General features: G+C 42.2%; 2 protein-coding genes across 6 annotated transcripts in view; both read left to right on the top strand.

Moving 5' to 3' along the window:
- The first annotated feature begins 546 nt into the window (after positions 1-546).
- Positions 547-9,271, top strand: LOC143324086 (glucocorticoid modulatory element-binding protein 1-like). 2 transcript variants are annotated; one of them, XM_076736291.1, is made up of 10 exons: positions 547-783; positions 1,943-2,084; positions 2,435-2,493; positions 3,301-3,422; positions 3,592-3,695; positions 4,263-4,447; positions 4,854-4,997; positions 7,805-7,942; positions 8,072-8,188; positions 8,273-9,271. In XM_076736291.1, the coding sequence occupies exons 2-10, from the start codon at positions 1,960-1,962 to the stop codon at positions 8,794-8,796; spliced, it is 1,518 nt and encodes a 505-aa protein (XP_076592406.1). In that variant the 5' UTR covers positions 547-783; positions 1,943-1,959; the 3' UTR covers positions 8,797-9,271. The 2 variants fall into 2 exon arrangements, with proteins under 2 accessions (XP_076592406.1, XP_076592405.1); XM_076736290.1 differs by lacking the exon at positions 547-783 and having other exon boundaries at positions 1,869-2,084.
- A 3,045-nt stretch (positions 9,272-12,316) lies between these two features.
- ptprub (protein tyrosine phosphatase receptor type Ub) overlaps positions 12,317-22,585 on the top strand; it is a 152,540-nt gene continuing 142,271 nt past the window's right edge. For all 4 annotated transcript variants that reach the window (XM_076736417.1, XM_076736416.1, XM_076736415.1 and 1 more), the window contains exon 1: positions 12,317-12,554. In XM_076736417.1, coding sequence (XP_076592532.1) covers positions 12,485-12,554 — 70 coding nt within the window. In that variant the 5' untranslated portion in view covers positions 12,317-12,484. The remainder of the gene's footprint in view (positions 12,555-22,585) is intronic.

Below are 22,585 nucleotides of genomic sequence, written 5' to 3'. Positions count from 1 at the left end.
ACGAGACGCAAACGCCACTTCTCATTGGTTATCGGTGAGTGTCAGTCAAACAATCCCAGGCATTCCATTCCCATAAAAGGGGTGGGCTGATTTGTAGGTGTGTGCTGATCTGAGACCAGCCGTTGGCAGTGATACTAATGATTTATTCTCGTTTACTCAGATGGCGACACAGAACCTGCTTCTCAGGGTGCTGTTATTCTATGGAGGGTCTGTCATACATTGAAATGATGCGTTCAAAAATGAATTTAAGGCCTCAACATTTTGAAACATCTTGTCTGTGTGACTTATCGTCACACCTGTATTTCTTTCCTCAAACTAAGAGCAAACCCTGCCACCTTCTGGTGAAATACGGGCAACAACAAAAACACAGCGGGCAACTGGTCAGAACATTTATTGCATAACAAACCCGTAAAATTAGGCCATACAAGTGGCAACAGAAACAATGTAGTGTTGCTAACTTTAAAACCCACCACGATGAAACCATCCATTAAAAGTATTTTCACAGCTTCCTTTGAGGCGGAAAACGCGTTTCTGAAGGTTGAAATCAGTCACCATATGCAGTGCCGTGGCTCAGAGGCGCTCACACAAAGCCGTGCACTCGCACATGAGAGCAGTTTGACCGATTTACACATCGCGTGCGAACTAACCGCTTCTCGTGACAGCGGGACAGATGCTTCTCAGGCAAATGCTGCCTTCACTGCAGGAAGTGTAACGAAGCAGCACGGCGCATGCTCTTGTGTCTCTCCGGCAAGCGGAGGATGAATTATCCCCTGCTGTAGCACGGTAGGTAAAACTATATTCTCTAAAGTAGCAGGTAGTGTGTTTTCAGAGTTTTAGGGTGGACCCGGTGGTCTTTCTTGCACCCTCTGTGAAACCGGAGCGCGCGCCGTCGCACCGTTGTTGGCCGGGGTGTGCGTGCCGCCGCACCAACAGACGTCAGCTTGAGTGGGTGAAGGAGGGTGAGAAAGGCACGGAACCGTCCGTGCAGGAGTTGGTGGTCCACCAGTACTTGATACTGTGTGGAATATGTTGCTCAGCTTATCGTAGGCTGCTCTTCACTGCATGGGAAGGTTGCCTGTTCTGTTTCTCTACCGGGGAAAAATCCTAACAGACAGTTTGCTCATGAATTTCTCCTCCGTTTCTCTCTGTGCTTGTGATATTGTTACCACTGCTGTTGGTGTAGGAGAGAATATTATGGGCTGAATCATACTAGAATTAATGGAGTGAGCATTTATTTTTTTCAGTAACTGTTTACCGAGGAGGGGATTTACATTTCTTCACTCACCAGTTCATGACATATTTTAAATTAACATGTAACCTCTCTGAAACATGTTGATATATTATTTTTATTTTTCAGTACTTATATTGACAGTAATAATAGGCATGCAATTACCTTATACTTCATCATTTAACTGCAACCTTTTCATAAATTGTATAGTACACACTACATAATAGATAACTGTCTCTGGAGACAGATATCAACTGGAATTTGAAGATTTGCTCATTATGACTTGGTGACAACACTCCTGCAGATTGCATTTGTCCAACAGGTTTTTAATCGGTAGCATATTTGTGGCAAAAGTGGTGACCTAAGTGCAACGCATAGCAGAGTGCTTCAATGATTTGAATTGAGGTTTTAAATACCTGAAAAGATAATTTATGACAGGACATTTCACACGTTCAATTCACTTTGGAAACTGTAAGCCTTTGTCCCATCGGGATATCCATGAGCGTTCTCACTGGCAATATAGAAAGCAAGGCCTGACTATGTGAGGATTATGCCATTTTAAACCCAGCACGCATTCATTTCTATGACAGTTGCATGCCAGTAAAGTCTGTGGGGGGAGGCTTTCATTGACTTGTGTTTGCATTAAATAGCATCACTGCATGCGTGTGTGTGATCTGGATGTTAACATGCGTGCTCGGCCCTCTCTGCGTGCAGCTCTGTGGGGAGGGGTGATGGCGGGTGCTGAGGTCATTGTGTCTTCAGGGGATCTCATGACGGTGAAAGAAGAGGAAGGGGAGTCCAGTGGCAACAACCATAAGACTCAAGTCATCCTGCACCTGCAGCCCATCCTGCATGGGTAACATGGCTTATCATTAAAGTGGCAATATGTTTTGCATTTGCTGTGTGACAATATAGAGAGACATCTGTAATGTAAATATATAGCCTGATTTGTATAAATGTGTAGACAGATTTTAGCATGATATTTTTTTTCCATATTAGGTGAATTTTCTGACATCATTCATGTGGTTCATAATCAGTTTAATGCAGGCATATGTCTAAGAATACAACAGTAAGCTGTGTGGAGAAAAGAAAAGCACTTAGATTTTAAAAAGGTTAGACATGCAGAAGCTTTTCAAATATTTTGCTGTTAAATTCCAAACCATTTTTTGAAACCATTTAAATTTGAGAATCTGTCGCCCTCTGCAGGGTGAATGATGACATTGCTGACACTGGCACTACAGTCTTGGCCATAGAGACACACCATGGTACGTGGCACAGAGACATTTCCCTTCGCTGCTGACATTAAACCATTCAGACACAAAGATGTATGACATAATTAACTTATTTAATACTATGAATGTATCATGTACATTAATGAATCCATCACAGTGTACTTATAACTACACTGTCATTTAACAAATACGAAGAATATACACAAACCTCCTGATGTGTGATGATCCACTTTCTGAGTTTGTTGTGCTGTTGAGTCTGTGTAAAATATAAACAAAAACAGAATGCAATCATTTGCAAATGAACTGTGTTTACTGACATGAGTTTTACAAAATGTTCCTGAGCTCATGTGTTAACATCCATTACAAAATCATGTGTTCACAAAGCGGTTAACCTCGCTCCATCCTCGCTTGTGAAGGACTGAGCCTTTCCAGGATGCCCCTTTCATACCCAATCATGATACTATCACCTGTTACCAATGAACCTGTTTACCTGTGGAATGTTCCAAACAGGTGTTTTTGGAGCATTCCACAACTTTCCCAGTCTTTAGTTGCTCCTGTCCCAACTTGTTTGAAACATGTTACTGCATCAAATTCAGAATAAGCAGATAATTACAAAAATCAATGAAGTTAATGAGGTCAAACATTAAATATATTGTCTTTGTACTGTTTATGTCAAAAAAAGATTAGCGAGATAACACATTCTGTTTTATTCATACTTTACACAGCCTTCCAACTTCTTTGGAATCAGGCTTGTGCTTTTATTTATTAACCTATCGTTGTGTATAGTACAATTCCACACTGTTGCTGCAAGTGGTCATGATTCTGACTTGTTATCTTTAGAAGACAGTAAAGCAGATGGAGAGGAGATCGAGTATGGCTACCCCATCACCTGTGGAGACAGCAGAGCGGTTCTGCTGTTTAAGAAGTTTGTGTGCCCTGGAATCAACGTCAGATGTGTTAAAGTGAGTTGATAATTATTAATTTATGATTAATGTAGAATGACTTAGGTAAACCTTCCTCACTCAACCAGACACGGTTATGTTTACATCTTGGCTGTCACATCTGCCTTATTCTTCTCTCCATATACTCAGAATTGTTTTCATGAACATTGTGTTGTCTCTTCTCTTGCAGTTCAATGACCAGCTCATCAGTCCTAAGCAGTTTGTGCACCTGGCAGGGAAAGCCACTCTGAAGGACTGGAAAAGGGCCATCAGGCTGGGAGGAGTAATGCTCAGGTAGACTTTGAGAATACAGAAAAAGCACAATTTGTCCATCTGTCCGTGTGCTCATTGCTGCAGGGGAGACACATGCATGCTTACTGTAAATCAGAAGTCCTTCACATTACTGTGTTGCGTTGGGGTTGTAGTGTCAGACTTAAAACACCTCAATCTAATGCACTCAACAGTGTCTCCCATTCATATAATTTGCACTTACGACAACTCTGTCTGTCTTGGGGTTTGCCAGCACATTCCAGAGGTGGTCTGTAAGCAGCATTACTATGATACCAGGATCAAATAACATGCAAGCAAGCTGCTGAGTGATACTTTTCACCCCTTTATCGTGTTTGCACTTGTTCTTGGTGTTACAGTGAGTCAATATACCAATTCAATAGGCAATATCTGCTCATTTCATCTTTATTCCTCCAGAGGTCAGACCAGTGGGCTTTGTGTCGTGCAAACCTCTGGGAAGTTATTGGGATTGCTCAACAAATTCAATCCTTTAAAACCACTCTGCAGCTGTGGAACAAAAATATTTTCTTGGCTACTCTGCAATGTTCTTTTAACCTGCTTCTCCCCACGCAGGAAAATGATGGACTCCGGCCAGATAGATTTCTACCAGCACGACACCGTGTGCAGCAACACCTGCCGCAGCACTAAATTTGACGTGCTGATCAACAGCACGCGGCTTTCTCCAGGGACCTTAGTGCAGCCGAGCCCTTCATGTCTGGCTCTGGACCCTCTCGGAGGACAGGTGCCTCCCTTGACAGGTAGATTCCGGTTGGCATTTAGAGTTTGATGCTTTTTCTCCCACATACGGTTCAGCTGCTGTTTTGCATTATAACACTGAGGTGATGCAGACAAAAACTTCTGAAGCCACCTGGATATAATTTACTGTATCTGCAATAATGAAACAAGAATAGTAATTTCAGACGCATGCTGCTGCAGCTCAAGGACAATATGGAAGTAGCAGCATTAATATCAAGAGCAGTCATATACCTTTAGTAATGCATCACTTTCCTTACTGAGCAACCACTGCACAGAAAGGAATATTTAGGATCTAGGAAAAAAAAACAGTTTACATGGCAGCCTCTCCTCTGCCTGCTCACATTCAGTGGTAATATGAGATGTTTATGCACTCTATTTACAGTATATGTCCTTTTGTGATCATTTCAGGAGAGGTTGTACGTGATGTAGCAGAGGTAGAGGAGCCATGTGAGGAGAAGTTCAGCACAGAGTGGAGCCCTGCTCCAGCCCGGCCTGCACATCCCACAACAGCCAATGGACATACTGCAAAAAGAAAGAGGGCCGACACACCTGGTAAATATAAGAAAGGATTTACAGGTGCTTGTTAAATAGCCTGAACAGTATGAAGAAAAGTGGCTATGGAGAAAAAGACTCAGAGATGGGCTGGGTGATAGAACAAATATACTGACTATGAAAGCTTGAGAGAGGCTTCATTGACTTCCTATCACTATTCTGTTCATGATCCAACACAGCAGGAAGCTTGTGTTGCATTGTGGGTTTTATACGAGACGCTACATGGGTATATGTTCGGTTTAAAAGCTTTGTAATCCAGTAATCCACCAAATGTCTATCAAGTGATATGTGATAACCTCCACGGTAAACTCTGCCAGCATTTACTTCTGGCATTAAGCACTCTGTAGGCTGACTGAGGGCCATGTCCTGGAGGTAAATCTGGAAAGTTAGCTTTTTCTTATGGGAAGAGGCACAGATTCAACCCACTGACCTTCAGTCCTCCACAAGCCATGCATTCATAAACACTGCATCACTGATGGATAGAACTGTAAACGGACGAGAAGAAGAATTGCAACATTCAAATTTCAACTGTAGTTGCATGACCGATAAATGAAAGAACAACAGGAAAACATAACTCTGAATATTAACATCCGTTTGCCTGCAGGCCCATCAATCCCTTGTGTCATGCCTCTTGCAGCCACTGCTGCTTGACACCTCTGATGCACTGAGCCAATGAACCTCTGAATCTGCAGCTGTGGGATGTACCTGCAGACCAGCCTTAAAAAGTTGCTGACCTCTGGCGGGCAGAGTCACGTCCGCTTATATTACCATCGACGGCACCTGACGTCTCTAAGTGTGGCTGTTTTCTTGCAGGGACCTAAGCTTTGATTTAAGGGCTTTTCAGGGGGACCTGATTAGGTATTATTCCAGCTGGACCACAGTCAGTAGCATAGTCTCAAGTGATCTTTTGTGTGAATGGCAAATTGCAATACCTCACTACACAAGCGATATTGCTTGTCACAGAGTTTAAAACAAATTGCCAACTCTCAGTAAACTGACTCAGTCCATAGCTATCTCAAGACATGTGTTTCTTTCCATTAGCTTATACTCCCGACATGGAGAGATAGATGAATTTAGCTTCAGATAGCTGTAAATGGGATTTGGAATATTTTCCGTGTGCATATTGCATTTATCTTGACAGACATTTAAGGAAATGTGAAAGTGGGTGCATTTCTTGTAAGATAAGATATCAAGCACTTCTGACATTTTATCAGTCTAATATACTCAACTTCTGTTTTGCTCAGTTTTGTACAGATCCAAAGCAATTTTTCAGCCTCCCTCCAATCTGCCCTGCCTCCTTTCTTACCTCTTAGAGTGCCTCTTTTCTAACCCATTTTCCTACTCTTGCCTCTCTTACTCTATCACCCATTTAACATCCGCTCACATTTTCCCGATCTCATTTTATCTTTTTTCATTGTTTCTTCAACCCTGGCACTTCTTCCTATGTTTCCTTCCTCAATCTATTTCTCTCCTTTAATACTTGAGCCCTCCTCAGATTCCACCTCCAGACGTATCCCTGCCTACATACTCATTTAACATGTATTTATTTAAACAGGGAAGGCCATTGAGAGCAAACTCTCTTTTGCAATGATGCTCTGATAGCAATACATACAAAATACCTCTAAAAATTACAATACACATGAAGCAGTAGAGGTAAACGAAAGATACACTTGTTTCAAAACAAACAGAGTAGGGGCAACATGACAGTCAACCAATTCCAGTAAAACACCGACCTTCACACTGCTCTAAGTCTATCACAAGAGATTTAAATTTCTTCAAATGGATCAGCTTGTCAAGTTTTAAGACTTTGTGCAGGTTACTCCATTTGTGTGGTGCACAGTAATTTTAGAGTTTCCAGTTCCCCAGTCTCAGCATTGACATGGTGATCCTGAAGGACTGAAGTGTGATTTATAGTTAAGAGGACATGAAGATGCTCAGGTAGTTTGCTTTTTACAGATGAACAGAATGCAGTGCCTTTCTCTTCTGATAGCTGATGACTGCCGCCCAACTTTCTCATATAAACATCAATGTGCTCTAGTTATGAACCTAAGCACAGAATGATAGACTGCAGTAAAGGCAGAAGAATGCATAGAAATTACATCAGCATAACAGGTAAAAAAGTTGACTGGACAATATGCACTCTGCAGTTTGAACTATACAAGTCTTATTTATATAGATATTAAAAACCCTATTCCTTTTAAAGACTTGGTTCATTAATTTTTTTTTTTTTTTTTAAGTACAGCTTGTCATTTCGCCAGAAAAGGTATTTATCATAAAATACTCATTTGGAGTCCCAGTAATATTCATTTCAGTGGGACTGTTAGTCAGCTCTCTAGAGAACAACATGCATTTTGTTTAATCTGGGTTTAGTTGTCATTTAAAATTTGCTATGAAGTACAGAAATCAAAATGTAAATTCTGAACCACCTGGGCTACAGAGGGTGTCTTTGTATATAGAATAGTATTGTCTCTGTACAGATGAATTGTACAGTTTCTAACTTTTTCATCTAGTTAATTTCAGTTCAGTTTCTTTAAAATGTGAATAAAAGTGGCTCTAGAAAAGAACCCTGTGGCACACCTTTGTTAACGCTAATAATTTGCAGAGCAATCACACAATTTTTCATGAAATCCAATAGAATGCAGGCATTTCAAAAGATTTTGATCATCAACAGCATTAAGAGCCTTAGATAAATCAATAAAAAGGTCCACACAGTCCTGCTTATTATGTAATGCATCTGATTTATGCAAAGGTAAGACCATACACAGAGTTCCCCACATATCATAATAATGTCCCACCTAATTTTCTAGATGGAGTATTGAGCCTGTGGAAAGGCGTGGCAGACTCGGGGCTGATGGGGGAGGTGCTGTCCACTCTCCAGACTGAATTATTAGCCACTCTTAAAGGAGTGGAGGTTCGCAGTGAGAAGGCCAACCTGCAGGAGACAGGTGAGTTCAAGTTAAAAAAATGTAAAATTGTTTTAATGATTTTTGATAATGCACCAGCTAATCTGGTTTGAGAAGGAAATTAATGGACATTGATTTTGAAGCTGACTTGTGATGTCTGTGTTTTGTCAGATGCCGTCATACTTAATTCCCTGTGTAAGATGTTTGGGCTTTTAGACTCAGTGAAGCAAGCTCTGGACCTGAAGCGCAGCCAGGATGAAGAGAACAAAATTCACAACAATGTTTATGGTGAGAAAACTGCTGAAGGCAATGAGCAGTACATACAGTGATATCCCAATGTGTTGTATGAACTAATATCCTGTTTCTTCTTAGCATTGGATGAGCTTTTGGAGGACCAGAGGAAGCAGAATTGTGATAAAAGCTCCTACAAAATAAAATCCATGAAACACCAACGACCTCAAAGCAATAACCCTCCAAACAGCCAAACCCACAACTTGCTGTCCCCCGTCAAAACAAGCCCAGTGATCCAGCCGCTCTCTGCTATCGGTTTATCTGCTGCATCTTACGCTCAGCTCACCATCAACCCTCAGCTCTTCACTCATGTCTCTGCCTCCGCTGGACAGCGTCGCCATGCTGGAGCTGGCAGGACAGACAGGGACAGCCATAGTCCCTCCCTGGAGAGGCAGCATGAGGCCAGTGAGATGAGGAACAAGGAGAAGCTCCACAGGCTCAGACAGGAGGGTGTGGAGAAAGAGATCCACAGACAACAGAGAACTGTTGAGTTTCAAGAAGACCCCCACCTTAGAAATCAGGAAGTAGAGGAGACAGAGGGTTTAGATGACATTGAAAAGATAGTGGTGGGAAGAAAGGCATCAAAGAAACATAAAAGTAAGTGAAGGAGAGAGACAATCCCAAAGGGATGCTGGACTGAGTGAGGGAACGTGCCTGAGACATGAAAAGAAAAAAGATGAAAAACAACATTATTTTGTCAAGCTACCTTTTTCTTGTATTCTTGTATATATATTGTAGTTACTTCAGTTGGTGTTACAGGCACAGGTTTGTTCTTGCATTGAGGTTGTAAGTGACACGTTCAAGAAGAACATTTTGGACATGCTTTTCTAATATTTTATCAACTTAACACATAATAGAGCTGAAATGGTAAGTCGACTAATCGGCTGACAAAAAATTGATTGGTGACAATTTTGATAATTGATTCATTGTTTAAGTCATTTTCTAAGCAAAAATACCAAAAATTCACTGGTTCCATCTTCTCAGATGTGAATACTTGCTTGATTTCTTAATGTTTGTGTTTGGGACTGTTGGTTGAACAAAAGCCATCACTTTGCATTGCAATAGACATTAAAAACAAAACAAATCTGTTTTTTATAGACAAAAAGTGATTGAGACATTAATCAGTTTAATTGATAATGAAAGTAATTGTTAGTTGCACCTCTGAACCACAGATGTCTCTCTTGTCTATTGTGTATATTAAGTAAATGAGTATTTCTAAATTTTAAAGATGCCTTTCAGATGTCTGTAAATAGAATATTAACCTTATCTAAAAGTAGTTGGCAAGTTTTTCAGATATTTGTGACAAACATTTCGTCAGACTTTTATAATTAATTTCTAGTACTATTTGTAATTGAAAAGAAGTATTTTGTGAGTAAGTGTGTTGAATTTTAAAGAAGTTTGTGAAGTACATCTCACTCAGGCTAGTAAGACCTGCCTAAGATCTATGCACCAGACACTCTGAAGAACAGAGAATTCTTCATTTCTGACAGTAAAAGCTATATATAAACTAAGTATTGTGACTGTTCATGTGCTGTTGCTTTAAACAGGGTTTAGCTATGTTAGTGAACGTGCTTTAAATACATAATCTCATTCATTTACTTCCCCCTTCTCTTAATCATAGACAACATATAAAAGCGAAAAATATGTTATGCCCACGAGAATATGATGAAAAGGACACTGATGGTCCAATGCGACCATTTAAGACAATGACACTATTTGAAATAAAAACCTTTATGTTTGATATTTTAACATCTTCTCCATTGTTGACCAGAATTGTAAAATGCTGGTATTCACTTTGTGACAGTACAGATGGAAAGAATGCTCACTGCAGTCACTGGTTGGTGTTAATCTCTCATCTCTCTTGCAGTCAGGTTCAGCTGAGTTAAAATGAATAATAAAAACAGAAGTTAATGGGTAGCACAACATTAAATCACGCAGGGTGCATGTCAGACTTGTGGACACACATTTTCTGTTCGACAGACGACTGAAATGAAGCACCATTTTGCATGTCAAGACCGTGTGATAGACAGTGATAGTTGGTACTCAGCCTTTGACAACTTCTGTCATAACTGTAATGGTATGTTATTATAAATTCATGCACAACACTGCCTGTGCAGATGTATTTGTTTTTCAGGAGTCCTGATTGGCAGCTGATAAAATGACTTTCATCATGGTGCAGCTGTGAGCATCCCTGCTGACGCCTGTCCTGTTGTTGGATTTGAACAGTATTTTACAACAACATCCTGTTAGGTTGACTGCAAATTAAACTATCGTGCAATTGAACAGATTCGGGCCAAAACACTCCCTAGTTTAAATAAATTGCTACTCTGTGCCTTGAATGTCAGGGTGCAAAATGGCTGCCATGCATCAAGCAGGTGTAATTACAGGTGTTAGCTTGACATACGCTGTGCTCCTTTGGTTAAATTAAGTAATTTGCTGAGCAATCCATCGTTCATCTGTCATCCACGGCTAACAACATTAGAGCCTGAGATGTGCACTCATGTTGGAAGCCTTTGATGCGTCTGTTGTCCCCCTTTAATTTAATCCACAGCTTTAATGTTCACACACGACAACAAAATGAATGATGAATAGTCTGCATAATGGCATCTTGATCCAACTGGGATTCCTGGAGCCACAGCTAAAGGTGCCAGCCCAGCCATGTTTTAACACCAGCTTGCTGCATGCAGAGCAGTGGCTGCAGTATCAGCAACTTGTGCAAGATGTTTAATTTCAAAAGTGAATCTCAGAGAGTAGGCAATGTTGTAATGATATATGAGAGGACACTTTGCAGCATGTGACTAGTGTCCAATAACTGGTGATCAAATATGCAACTCTAATGCTTTTTAGACACGTTATGGAGGACGGTGTATTTATATGTGTCAAAGTCACTGTGGATTTTCAAGTCTTTTGATATGGAGATGATCACATTTAAGTTCACACATTAAACTAAAGAGTGATTTACTCTCCAACAAACATGCCCAGCTGTGGGTAGAGAAGAAAATGTAACCTCATCAAATGCAAACTCAGCACGCACAGCATAATTTATGGAGATATATGCTTTGTGCCTGACACGAGGACGTGTAAAGGCATGCTTACCTGTCTGTTGTGTGTGAATATATGACTTACCTCAGCTGTAAAACAGCTGCTAATATGTGAAAAACACATTTTTTCCCAGCAAAGGTTTTGTATAGCTGATCTCAGATATCTGGAGTTTAAAACATGAGGTGGATCATGTTTAATGGAGAAATGAAAACACAAGCTTTTATGTATAGCTGGCTTAAATAATGAGCATTTTCTTAACCCGTTGTTGTCACACTGATAATCCTGCGCCTCTTTTCTGCTGGGTGCATGTTGACAGCTGTTAAGACGATTAAGGGATGTCTCATTAAAATTAAGCCTAGTAGATGAAAAAGCAGGGAAGACATCAGCACCATGTCCCTATCTCCACTGATGCACACCAACTTGTTTTTGTCCCATAGAGGGACATTGCATTAACTTGCATTTATTCCTTGGGGACTTACCCTAACCATTAACCATAACCACTACATGCCCAGCCCCAAACCTTACCCACTCTAACCCTAACAAAAACCAATCTTAATCCTGACAGGTTTTGTGGGCGTGATAATGTTACTGTGGGAGCAGATTTGTTGTCCGTTCCTAATTAATACAAGTGCACACAGCCATGTTTCCTGGAGACTTACCCTAACCATAAGCACTACTTGCCTAACCCTAACTTAAGCTTAAACCTAACCTTACCCTAACCTCAACCCAAGTCTTCCTGCTAAAATGAAATGATTTACATTATGGGGACTTGCGTTTTGCTCCCATAAGGGGCATAAGAGTCCCCCCCCCCCATTGTGACTATGTAAGCAGATTTATGTCCCCACAACGTGAACAATACGCCTGAAACTCTTCTTGGTCCCCACAAAGATACAAGTATATCAGCACACACGCACACCGTCTGGGGGTTTTGCTTGGCCGCCGTTTGAATACCACAGTGTCGTTGCCGGACTCGGCCACTTGGAGGCGCCCGGCTCTTACTTTGTGCATGCGGAGAAGTGGAGGCTGGGAAGGAAAGTGGGCTTGAGAAAGAAATCTCTTCCCTGAACTGTTTACCCTGACGTCAGTTTGCAGAACTAGCTCTGCCCTGTCTCCCTCAGTGTCTCTGAAACTCCGCGCAGTGAGAACTGGGGGAGTAGATGAGCTCGGCTCTACTACTCGCGCGCCCGGACCTCACGGAGTGAATGAAATGATTTCTCCTGCACATTTAAAGTGGACTAAAACAGCTACACGATGAACACCTGCGCCTTTCTGTTGATTTTGACTGTTCAGATCTACGCCGATGGCATCGAGGGGCCAACAGGTAAGGCGCATATTCATCTCGATCTCCTAAACGCAGTTGGGAAGTTTGGACATGTGGATGAAACTTCGCTGAAAGCAAAAGCAGAGCGAGTCTGGTGAAGATGCCAACTTTGTGCCCCCTTTTCCTAACAGTGTTTATCTGCGGCTTCCTGCCGCCTCCCGTCACTTACGAATGGGACAATATCAGACCCCCAAGCAGAAAATAAAAATCAGTTCTTTAATAACTTTGTAAACTGATGTATTAAGTTTTCTTAGTGCCACACTCCAGCTAAAATGTTGGTTATCTAAGAGGACTGCGCCTGGGTGTTCTGGGGAAGCTCCCATTTCCCAAAAGAACACAATCCTCTGTTGCGCTGCCCCTGCGTTTTTCTTATTGCTCAAGCATATTTAAAGGCGCCAGGTAGCCTAAAAGGTGTTTTGCATTGTGATCCAAAGTTAGATATGGAATCATTCAGAGCGATAGTTTTCCCTTATAACGGAGTGGACGACACTCCCACGACCTGTAGGCACATTACTCAATATTTGTAAGCATGAATCTCACTGATCCCAACAGCCTGAACCAATCTGTGATGACAACCAGAGACCAGAACCTGGAGTTGCTCCATACTGGCGTTGGGTTGCATATTTGTGTACAGAGACTCCATAAAAGTTTGAATCTTAATGAGGTTTGAGGCATTTGTAATGCTCATAGATTTTTGAAACCAAATTCCCATCATAACACACCAGAATCCACTGAGGGAAAATTGTCGGATTTGTTCTTAAAGCTGCTGAATTTTCCTCCTGATGTGATGAGCTGTCTCTGGTCTTTGGGTTGTCTCGCTGTAGAAACATATTTCTGCTCATATTTGTTCATGTTCACATGTTAAATGGTTGGAAGAGAAGGCTTTTACTTCTTGAAAGTCCCCTTTTCTGGTTTGTGTGCAAACATGGTGAGAATGTGCTTTTCAGATGAAAGGAGCAAAATTAAGCAATTTCCTAAAATGTTTCCTGGAAACATACTGTGACTTTTTCTCATTTCATTTTCGCAGCAGTGTTCTGGTGGGATAAATAAATCTCTCCAAATTTGACAATTGGCCACATATTATCAGAGATGGAAAGAGAGAGACAGAGTGGCAGAAATAAATGACTTTTATGGGAATCTGACACAGACCTTTTCATATTCATCACATTCATGTTTTCAAAATCAGCTTTTATTCTCTGAATTATATTAGTCATTCATGCAATGCAATTACAGGGCTGTATTTTGGGTATTTTTCTTCTTAAAGGCTGAAATGGCTTAGGCCTGTTTGAGTCTCTTTGTCTCACACACACACACACACACACACACACACACACACACACACGCACACACACACACGAATTTACCCCTGTAGCACATAAAACCATGGCGATAATAAGGCAGTAATATTAATAACATTTACACTGCAGGCTGCTTCAACAACGTAACAATGCAGCACAATGTTTGTCACATGCATGTTGTAAAAAGGCTTAATTATGTTGAGATCGTGATGAGATTCGACGTAGAAATATTTGTACTTCTCACTAGCAAGTGCTTATATGTCATGAGAAATGGGGAAAAGCTAGTCATGCTCGGTGCAACACTTGTAGGGGTAAGTCGTTGTGAGAGGAAGCAACAACAAAACCGTGCAAGCAGAATGTGTATTGTCAAGAGCTGAATGGAGCAAATCATTAAGAGGAATAGGCTGAGACATATGAAGGATTAAATCACACTCAGGTAATTAAAAGAGCTGAATGGAACAGTGATGCTTCACTACAGCTATGTGAGAGTGTCTGTCAACAAATATCTACATGGTGTCGGCATTTCAGTTTGTTAACTGGAGTGTTGCGAGCCTCGCCGTCTGCACTTTTACCTTTGCCATTAGCTGCTAATAGTTAACGCTGCTACGTGACTAATCCCCTTGGCCCGACTCCCTTCATGCCAGCTGCCTGCATCCTATAGGAGGAGAAATTAAGGAGCATAAATGCAGCCTTGACTCCCACAATCTTCAGTGTCCCCACTTAGTAACACTCTGCCTTTATTGTGATTGTGAGAAGACCACACCTTAACCTTCAGTGCTTAATAACAGTTAAGTCTCTGCACTCCTTTGGGAATTTCTTGCCTTTCTCACCCGATCTAATCCATATTTTCCATAACTCTTTCTTGCTTATGCCGCGGTCGGTCCAAGCTGTCAGTTCAGACGATGTGAAATTATTAGAAGCTATGAAATATGGAGGCTCTCTGCTGCACTGGACTGACTGTAGTGATGTTGATAAGAGGAGAAAAATATCACATTCGTATCATATTTTCTTGGACACAAAGAGGTTATGAACATGAAAGTCCATTTCCTGGGTGCACTTTATGTCTATGTGGGTTTTTTTCATGGTGTAAAGCCCAATATGACACTTTCACTCCTTAGTTGTCTCTTATGGGAATTGAATGGTTGTTTGCTTGCCATCTGTCTCCTCTATTAGCAGCAAATGTTGTCAACTGATTGGTGTAATTATCCTGTGTCTCATGACTCATTTCCCAGTTTGATCTAAAGTTAAGGCAGAATATTCTTTTTGCTTATTTCAGTGAATAAGATAGCACTTGGATCAAGATGAAAAGGACTGTGAAGCTCAAACTGTCTAGTTAAAGCATGGCATGGAATGAATAATACTTTAGGGCTTCAAGTTTACACTGCATAAACATCAGCAGCCGTGCTGGGAAACATAGCATAGGAAAACCAGCATATATAAGCATGAAGAGATCAGAGCCTTATTTTGATCATCAAATAATCATCTTAGTATTTTTTTTATGCAAAAGTGCCAAACATTTGCAGTTTTTCGTAAACCTTTTGTTGTCATACATGATAGTAACCTGATTATCTTTGGGTTTATCCGGCTGCTGGTCAGACAAAATATTTTAAGAGCATTCTTTTATTCATTTCTATTTTGTGTCATTCTGTTGAGAAAAGCTGCACAGGTATTAACAGTTGAATGGACTCACAGCAGCAAACAGACAGGGAGACACTAAAGAGATTAAACAGGATATCGAGACGCCTCTTCTTAAAAGAGGCCTAATCTATTTAGTACATGACCAAAATTCTTAACATGAAACATATTTCTTCAAAAGCATCATCTGACACTGTTTACATGTGCTTACCGTACCAATTTAAATGTTTTTATTGCAGAGGGTTTATTGTAACATTGTTCATTTCAGGGTGCGTATTTGTAGCTGTTACATATTGGTTCTTGAGAGTCCATTAGATGTGTCAATTATGATAGGCCTCTGACTGAATGGTGGAAAAAAAGTGCCCGCATTTGTGAATTATTGTCGGAAAAAAAATGTAACCATTGTGTAAAAAATGTTGCTTTGCACCACTGAGTTGCAGCAAATCCACAAAGTGGAAGTGTTCCCTGCAGGAGCCAGGCCACCATCTGTGGATAGAGGGTGAGGGGCGGTAGGGATTGGGCCTAAATCAGACTCCTGAAATTACTGGTTGATTTCCATCTTTGCAGGATCACGGGCAGTAATTCAGAGAGCAGATGGAAAACTTTGCAACAAGGAGGGAACAAAGACAAAGACAGACAGAGGGATTTATTCAGATGGATGGTCAGGATGTTTTGTTTTCGGCTGAGGGCACAGCAGGACTATAGCTGGGCTCGCGTGTGCCGGCCATTCTGCCTTCAGCACTTGTGTGAGTGATTAAACGGGGTACTTATGAGAGGAGTCCTCTGCTCTGCAGCGAGTCTCTTCCAGTTTCTGTCTCTGATCTATTGTAATGTGGGACTATGTGGAGGAGAGCCAGCCCGCGATTGGCTCACTCATCTCACAAGACTGGAAGATGAAACATATCCATCTATTGTACGTGTTCAAAGAATCCTTCTTAATGCCAAGTGCCACGATTGGTACTCCTCATCACTGGAAGCACGTGTCCAATCTGGGGCCTCCTCTGCCTTTAGCTGGTCTCATTTCTCAGTTCCTTGTGATGTACCTCACCTTAGCTTCTGCTGTGCTGAGTGTTTCTTTATGCTAGACTGCTGCTCACGCACATCTTGTAGTTGTTGTGTCTAATTAATCCTGCTAAGCATTTTGCTGTTCTTGTTTTAATTATCACATGTTGCTGCTCTGTTTCTAAATCAGCCCTACCTTTTCCTTTTTTTTGTTTTACCGTTAAAGGGGCTTTGAGTTGTGGCCTATTCAGGCGGAGGATTGTTTGCTCTTCAGAAAGGTCACGTACAGGTTGGGAGTCATGTTTCTGAGGCAGAGAAAGAGCAGGTTGTTGTCTTTGAGGAGAGGGCAATGCCCAAAAGCACGATCCATGTTCCTGGTGTGTGTGTGTGTGTGTGTGTGTGTCTGCCTCCTCTGCCATTGAGACTGGCCCTCCTTTGTGCCTCGTTGCCCAATTCTGCAGACCAACAAAGAGCTCTGATAGGACCCGCTCAGAGGGAATTGTCATTATTCTTAATTTGCAATTGACCCTCTGTGGTTTATGCTATGAATGTTTTAGCATATTGATGAAAATATAGTATATGAATGTGTGATTGTGCATTGCTTCTACGTTTTTGTGTGTGCACATGTGCCACTCAGCATCCTTGTTTGTTAGCGCCTTGTGCCCGTAAGAGCTGGAAATCAGGCGCCTAAGTCTTGCCGTGCAGGAAGATCCCACAGCGCTGAGTGACTCTGGCCCGAGACTGATGCTAGCAGGGGCTGGAGCTGCTGCCACTGTGAGCTCTTCAGGGTTACTGTGAGACCTTCCAGCGCCCTGGATGAGTTGCCAAGACTGAGAGATTTACAGTCAGTGGCCTGCCTTGGCCTGGCTCTTCCTTTCCACTCCGCAGAAACAACCAGAGTGCAGGCTTCTCAGCTCCTCCAGCCAGGTGTTATTAATGCCGTATTGATCTGTCAAACTCCGGCAAGTCCATTTTACTTAAATTTGATCAAAGTGGCATCCTGTCTGTGGCCTCCAAGTTTGATGTAGGAGTGGGAATTAGCCAGCCAGCCAGGACTTGCATGATGTAAGTGCATACAAGGAGCTGGGTTTGCAGCAGAGCAATGTTAGCAGCATTGTGCAGACCAAAGGACAGGAAAAAGTAGAAATCCTCTCAAACATCAAAAGAGTGAGCCTCATTTCCATAAGAAGGCCGTATATATTACAAATAAGCTCCAGAATATCCTGTTGATGTACTAGTCTAAAATGACAGGACTATTATACTCATTATCACTTAAAAGCATATGTTTTACTTTAATAATGGCCACAAAAATTTATCATTCAACACAGATGTGCCAGTGTTTATAGCCTGGATATGAAGGAGAGTGAGACTGCAGAGAGCACACACACACACACACACACACACACACACACACACACACACACACACACACACACACAGAGAAATGTGTAATTATCCAACGAAGAAGTAAGCAGGGCTGTGAGTTGCAGCCGTTTCAGTCTCTGTGTTTTCTTCCCCTGAGGTAGCGAGCTCCAGACTGCAAAAAGTGGGTCTGTAAGACTGATGCTGCGAGTGCTGCTCCTTATCCCCTACCCAGAGGAAAGAAAGCCTCCCGAGCAGTTTATATTTAGCCCACTGGCCGTGTTTCAGCTCTTTACCTTTCTCCTGTGTCAACGAAGTTACAGCCAGATTCTTCAGCCCTCTGTTGTGTGGTTTATGTAGCGTGTAACGAATGCTGAGGTCACTGGAGTCAGGGTTCAGGATTAGGCCAGGATTGCGGCGTCAAGATCTGACCTGTTGTTGAGCTGCCTGTAGTCCTCCAAATTTTGAAACCCCCAGTGAAATCTGAACCGCTGACACTCCTCTAAAAGTCAAAACACTCTCTTCAGGACATTTTTCTCCCTGCCGGTGTAATGGATGCAGGCTTTAGTTGTCTTTGAGCCATGATGCCTGCTCTCTAAGGGGAAGTGGTATTTCTGGTTTGACCAGTCCCTTTAGGCAAAGAAATATCCTCTGAGAGGCCTAACCATGAACCCGAACACTTACCACTGATGTATCTCACACTTATTAGACTGACAGTCTTTCACATAAACTTTATTACGACAGTGGAAATTGAAGAGCATCAGAGGGTAACAGAGCGTAGATAATGTCTAGGGTGCTGATTTAAAAGAGCATAGTATTCACAGCATGAAATCAAACTTAAACTGAACTCTAAAGAAATGCTATATCTGTTCAGCTAAATCGCTTCTTCCGTTTGCCGTTGAATTGAAGGAATTTTGTCCCTCTTCCTGTGTGGCACCGTCGCATGGCACAGTGGTGACACTCAGCTGTGACAGCTGCTGCTGCTGGTGGGTTATGGGTAGGTCATGGCAGCTGTGGGAGCGCAGGTGCCAGCTGGCGGTAAATCAGTCAAGAGACTGGTTCCCAACCTGTTGAGCGTACACAACATGTATGAAGAACTTGATTTACGGTCTTATTAAAGAGAACGTGGTGTTGACTAACCTCATTTTAGGCTGGATGACATTAATGGGGATTTCAAGTTCATGAAGTCCATGAAATCTTAAGTTGAAGTGAAAACATCAGACTCACTGAAACTGGAGTTGCACTGACGTGAATGTTGCATGCAGTTTCATCACAGTTCTGTTCAGGGTAAAATCCACAGTAGTCTCAGTATTTGTGAAGGAAAAAAAATGTTTTTATTGCAGAATGCATGTAATCCTTATTCTACTTTGGACTGCAGGGACACTGAATCGGTATCTCATTTAAATGTAAATAGAAACAGTGGATATGCAGAGTATGGGAGCAGGCTATGATATGCTAGCAGCACACTGGCTTCTGACCGCCAGTTGGGTTGAAAAGCTTTTGTCAAGTGATGTTAGTAAAGAGAGTTCGAGAACTCGGCCAAGCTTGGACGCTTTGTTCTGATTCAGGTGTTGAAGTGAGACAGAACAAAAGCAGAGCCTATTGATTTCTCAAACACAGCCTGTCACAGTCAGCTTATTGTCTTCTTCCTCTTGAAACTCTCCTTTCGATCCTACATGACCTCGCATCACAATCCTCCTCACTTTGACATGCCACTATCTCAGCAGTTGCTCAGGGGATTGTGACTGCCTTTTTCATTAAAAAAAAAAAAAACCTGTCCCTTTCCCCTTGGCTGCTGCACTTTGTATCGTTGTGAGACATTTCAGGGTTAGGCAGTTCAGGGTTTGCCCCTCGTTGCCATTTCCCTCATGTCGCAGTATTCAGCATGCACAATTCAAGTCACTCATTAACAGCTGATTCACTGAAAACAGCGTCCATTATTCATTTCTTTTGACAAGATGGTATAATTGCCTGAGGGCAAAGAGATGAATCTCCACTTGCTGCCCAGTGTATTTAGACAGTGTGAGTCAGTTCTGCAGGGACACTAATGAAGAGAGATAGCTCTTTACCAAGGAAATATGTACCCTTTATCTCCAGGTCACTGTGACGTATTATTGTGTTGCTCAGAAACAGGTACAACACACAATGCCCTATTGTGTCTGCATATGTACTTTGATGTTTAGGTCAATTTATACACACCCAGGAAGGTGATCTTCTTCTTCTATTCAGGTGGAGTAGCCTTGACAAACCTTCCTTCAGGGCACTTCACAGCCCTCCAGTGCCCTCCAGGGTCCTCCTGGGTTAGTGATTGCGAAGCTGCTTGGTGTTCTTGAGAGACAGCTCGTCAAAAAGTTTGAAAGACCTTTTTTGGCCGCCTGACTTGGCCCATCAGCTGAGAGGAGGCTGGGAATGGGGAGGTGATTGCCCCCAAAAGATGAGGGGCTCATGGGTGGATTGAAGTAGGTACCAACATGACCTTGTTTGAGGAGCCTTTCAAGTTTTCCTCTACAGTCGAGCGATGACCTCGTCAACACTGATGTGTTCGTTCTTGGCATGCCATCCATGGTAAGCTGGCACTGAAAATTGACCTTTTTTTTCCATGGATAATTCTAAAAACACTGGTCTCACATTGTCATGTGAACAGGGAAAAGGGGAGCTGACACAAACGCTGACACAACCATTGTGATGTGATCTACTGTAAAGCTGCTTGCTCAAGGGGCCCGTGCATGCCCAGTGGAGGAGATTTTAGCACTTTTGTGTTGTTGTTGGCATTTTGATATGAATGGCAAACTTTTTGAGGATGACTTGGAAAGACTAATGTGGACAGAAAGCTTTCATGCCATTTTCAAATGGCATGGACCTTCTGCAGCCAAAGGCAGTGCACCGTTTGCGTGTCAGATCCAGAAATATGCAGGAATGTCCAGGGAGCCCACGGGGTGTCGTTAACAAAGAGCTTGATTCAAATCCACAAACAGAAGATTGTAATAATTGCTTGGCCCCACTGTGTGTGTGTGTGTGTGTGTGTGTGTGTGTGTTTGAGTGGGTGTTTCCATGCATGTTGGCGAGTGCCCAGGTGTGTGTTTTGTATATGTGGAAGGGCCAGATTGGTGATTGTTCCCACCTGATTATATGTAAATATTTGCTGAACTCCGTTAGCCATTTTGAACTTCCATAAATCACAGCCATGTGGATTATTATGGAGCTTTTGTTTGCTTTATTCCTCCATGGTGTGAAAATGCTAATGAAAAAATTAGCATACTGTGCTGAGGACATATTCTTTTGATGATAAATACATTGCACTGCAAAGATCAAGAAGCCGGGGTTTGCCATAGAAACAGGCTTTGGAGCCATCCTGTGTTTAGAGAGTCACTGGAGTGAACAGCGTGTCAGGGACCTCGGAGCAGGTCGGCCCTGGCCTTTGTCTGTCTGGACAACCAGGGTAATTAAGAATCAGCTTAGGCTGGGATTATGGCTGGAAGTAGGCTGATCACAGGGGACAGGAGAAAAGGCATTAGGAGAATGGTGGTTAATATGGGTATTACTCTGCTTAGCAGTGGTATCATGTGACAATAAGACAACTGACAATGGAAACCTGTTGATGCTGAGATCCCTCGCTCTGCGCTAATAGGCTTTACTGCAGATAGCTTTGTTTACCCACAGTGTGCTCTCCACCTTCCTGCTTTATCTTCCTTCCTCACACATCCAAACTTTTTATAATTTGTCTCAGCCTAATTAGAAAAATGGTAATATTTTGCTGTACACCTCCCTGAGGCATTTTAGCACTGTTCAGACGTATTTGCCTTACACCAGCACCTTTGAAATGAAACATGCATGATTGTTCATCTCTCTTGTGAATGCACAGACACACACATGCACACACACACACACACGCAGGCACACGCTTGCTGTTTTTGAGATATTTTTGTGGAATGTAATTAATGTTCTCATTAACCGAGTGAACGGGCTGTAAGGCAGAACTAAAAGCCTGATACCCTCGGGTCTCTGCCCTCCTCTACTTCAGGAAACATGGTCGCTGAAACCATGTGAAACACAGAATGGTATAGCTACTTTCTTGTTAGCCCTGCCTTTTATTGTGATCCGCATGCAGAGGTAACCCGATGCTTGTAGTCCGTGCTCCACAAGCGAAGCCATTTGTTGCCCTTTAGAAAGGATATGGAACCAGGCCAGTGTGAATAATAACAACGTAGGGAGAGGGTTTATCCAAACACAGAAAGGTTACATCAAATGGTCCACCTAATTCGTCGCATTACTCTTATTTACATTGAACCTGTGCGTTTATTCCTGGTATCAGCTCTTGTGTATGAGAAAACATTCCTGCAGGTGGATAGCTGGCAGAATTATCAGTGCATGATGTGACACAGCAATGCTTTGTTTTGACCTTGTTGAGAGGGAGCAGGGAATTGTTTTCCAGAGTCTTTAAAGAGCTAATCCCATCAGAGGGACTGCGCAGCATGGAGGGCTAACTCAGTCATGTCTGAGGCAGCGCTGCCAGAACAAGAGGCAGACAGGAATGTGTTTGTCTGGCTAACTTGGCTTTATTCACTCCTGACTGGAAAAGCAAGGGAGGAACACTCCTCCTCCCAGACGACTTGACTTCTTAATTCCCTTTTATGAGCCAGGATAAGGAGCGAGTATTCGATTCTGTGAGCCTCTGTGTGTTTGTGAAAGCAGGAGACAACTTTTGATTGGGATTCAGTAGTGGTAAGGATAGAT

The sequence above is a fragment of the Chaetodon auriga genome, chromosome 8 (genome assembly GCF_051107435.1).
Source record: "Chaetodon auriga isolate fChaAug3 chromosome 8, fChaAug3.hap1, whole genome shotgun sequence".
In the NCBI taxonomy this organism is placed as follows: Eukaryota; Metazoa; Chordata; class Actinopteri; order Chaetodontiformes; family Chaetodontidae; genus Chaetodon; species Chaetodon auriga.
This window is presented reverse-complemented; position numbering and strand designations above follow the sequence as displayed.

Coding starts and splice junctions, on each gene's coding strand:
- LOC143324086 (XM_076736290.1), top strand. CDS start 1,888: ATGCGTGTGTGTGATCTGGATGTTAACATGCGTGCTCGGCCCTCTCTG. Junction 2,494..3,300: donor GGCCATAGAGACACACCATG/GTACGTGGCACA, acceptor TGTTATCTTTAG/AAGACAGTAAAGCAGATGGA. Junction 8,189..8,272: donor AATTCACAACAATGTTTATG/GTGAGAAAACTG, acceptor GTTTCTTCTTAG/CATTGGATGAGCTTTTGGAG.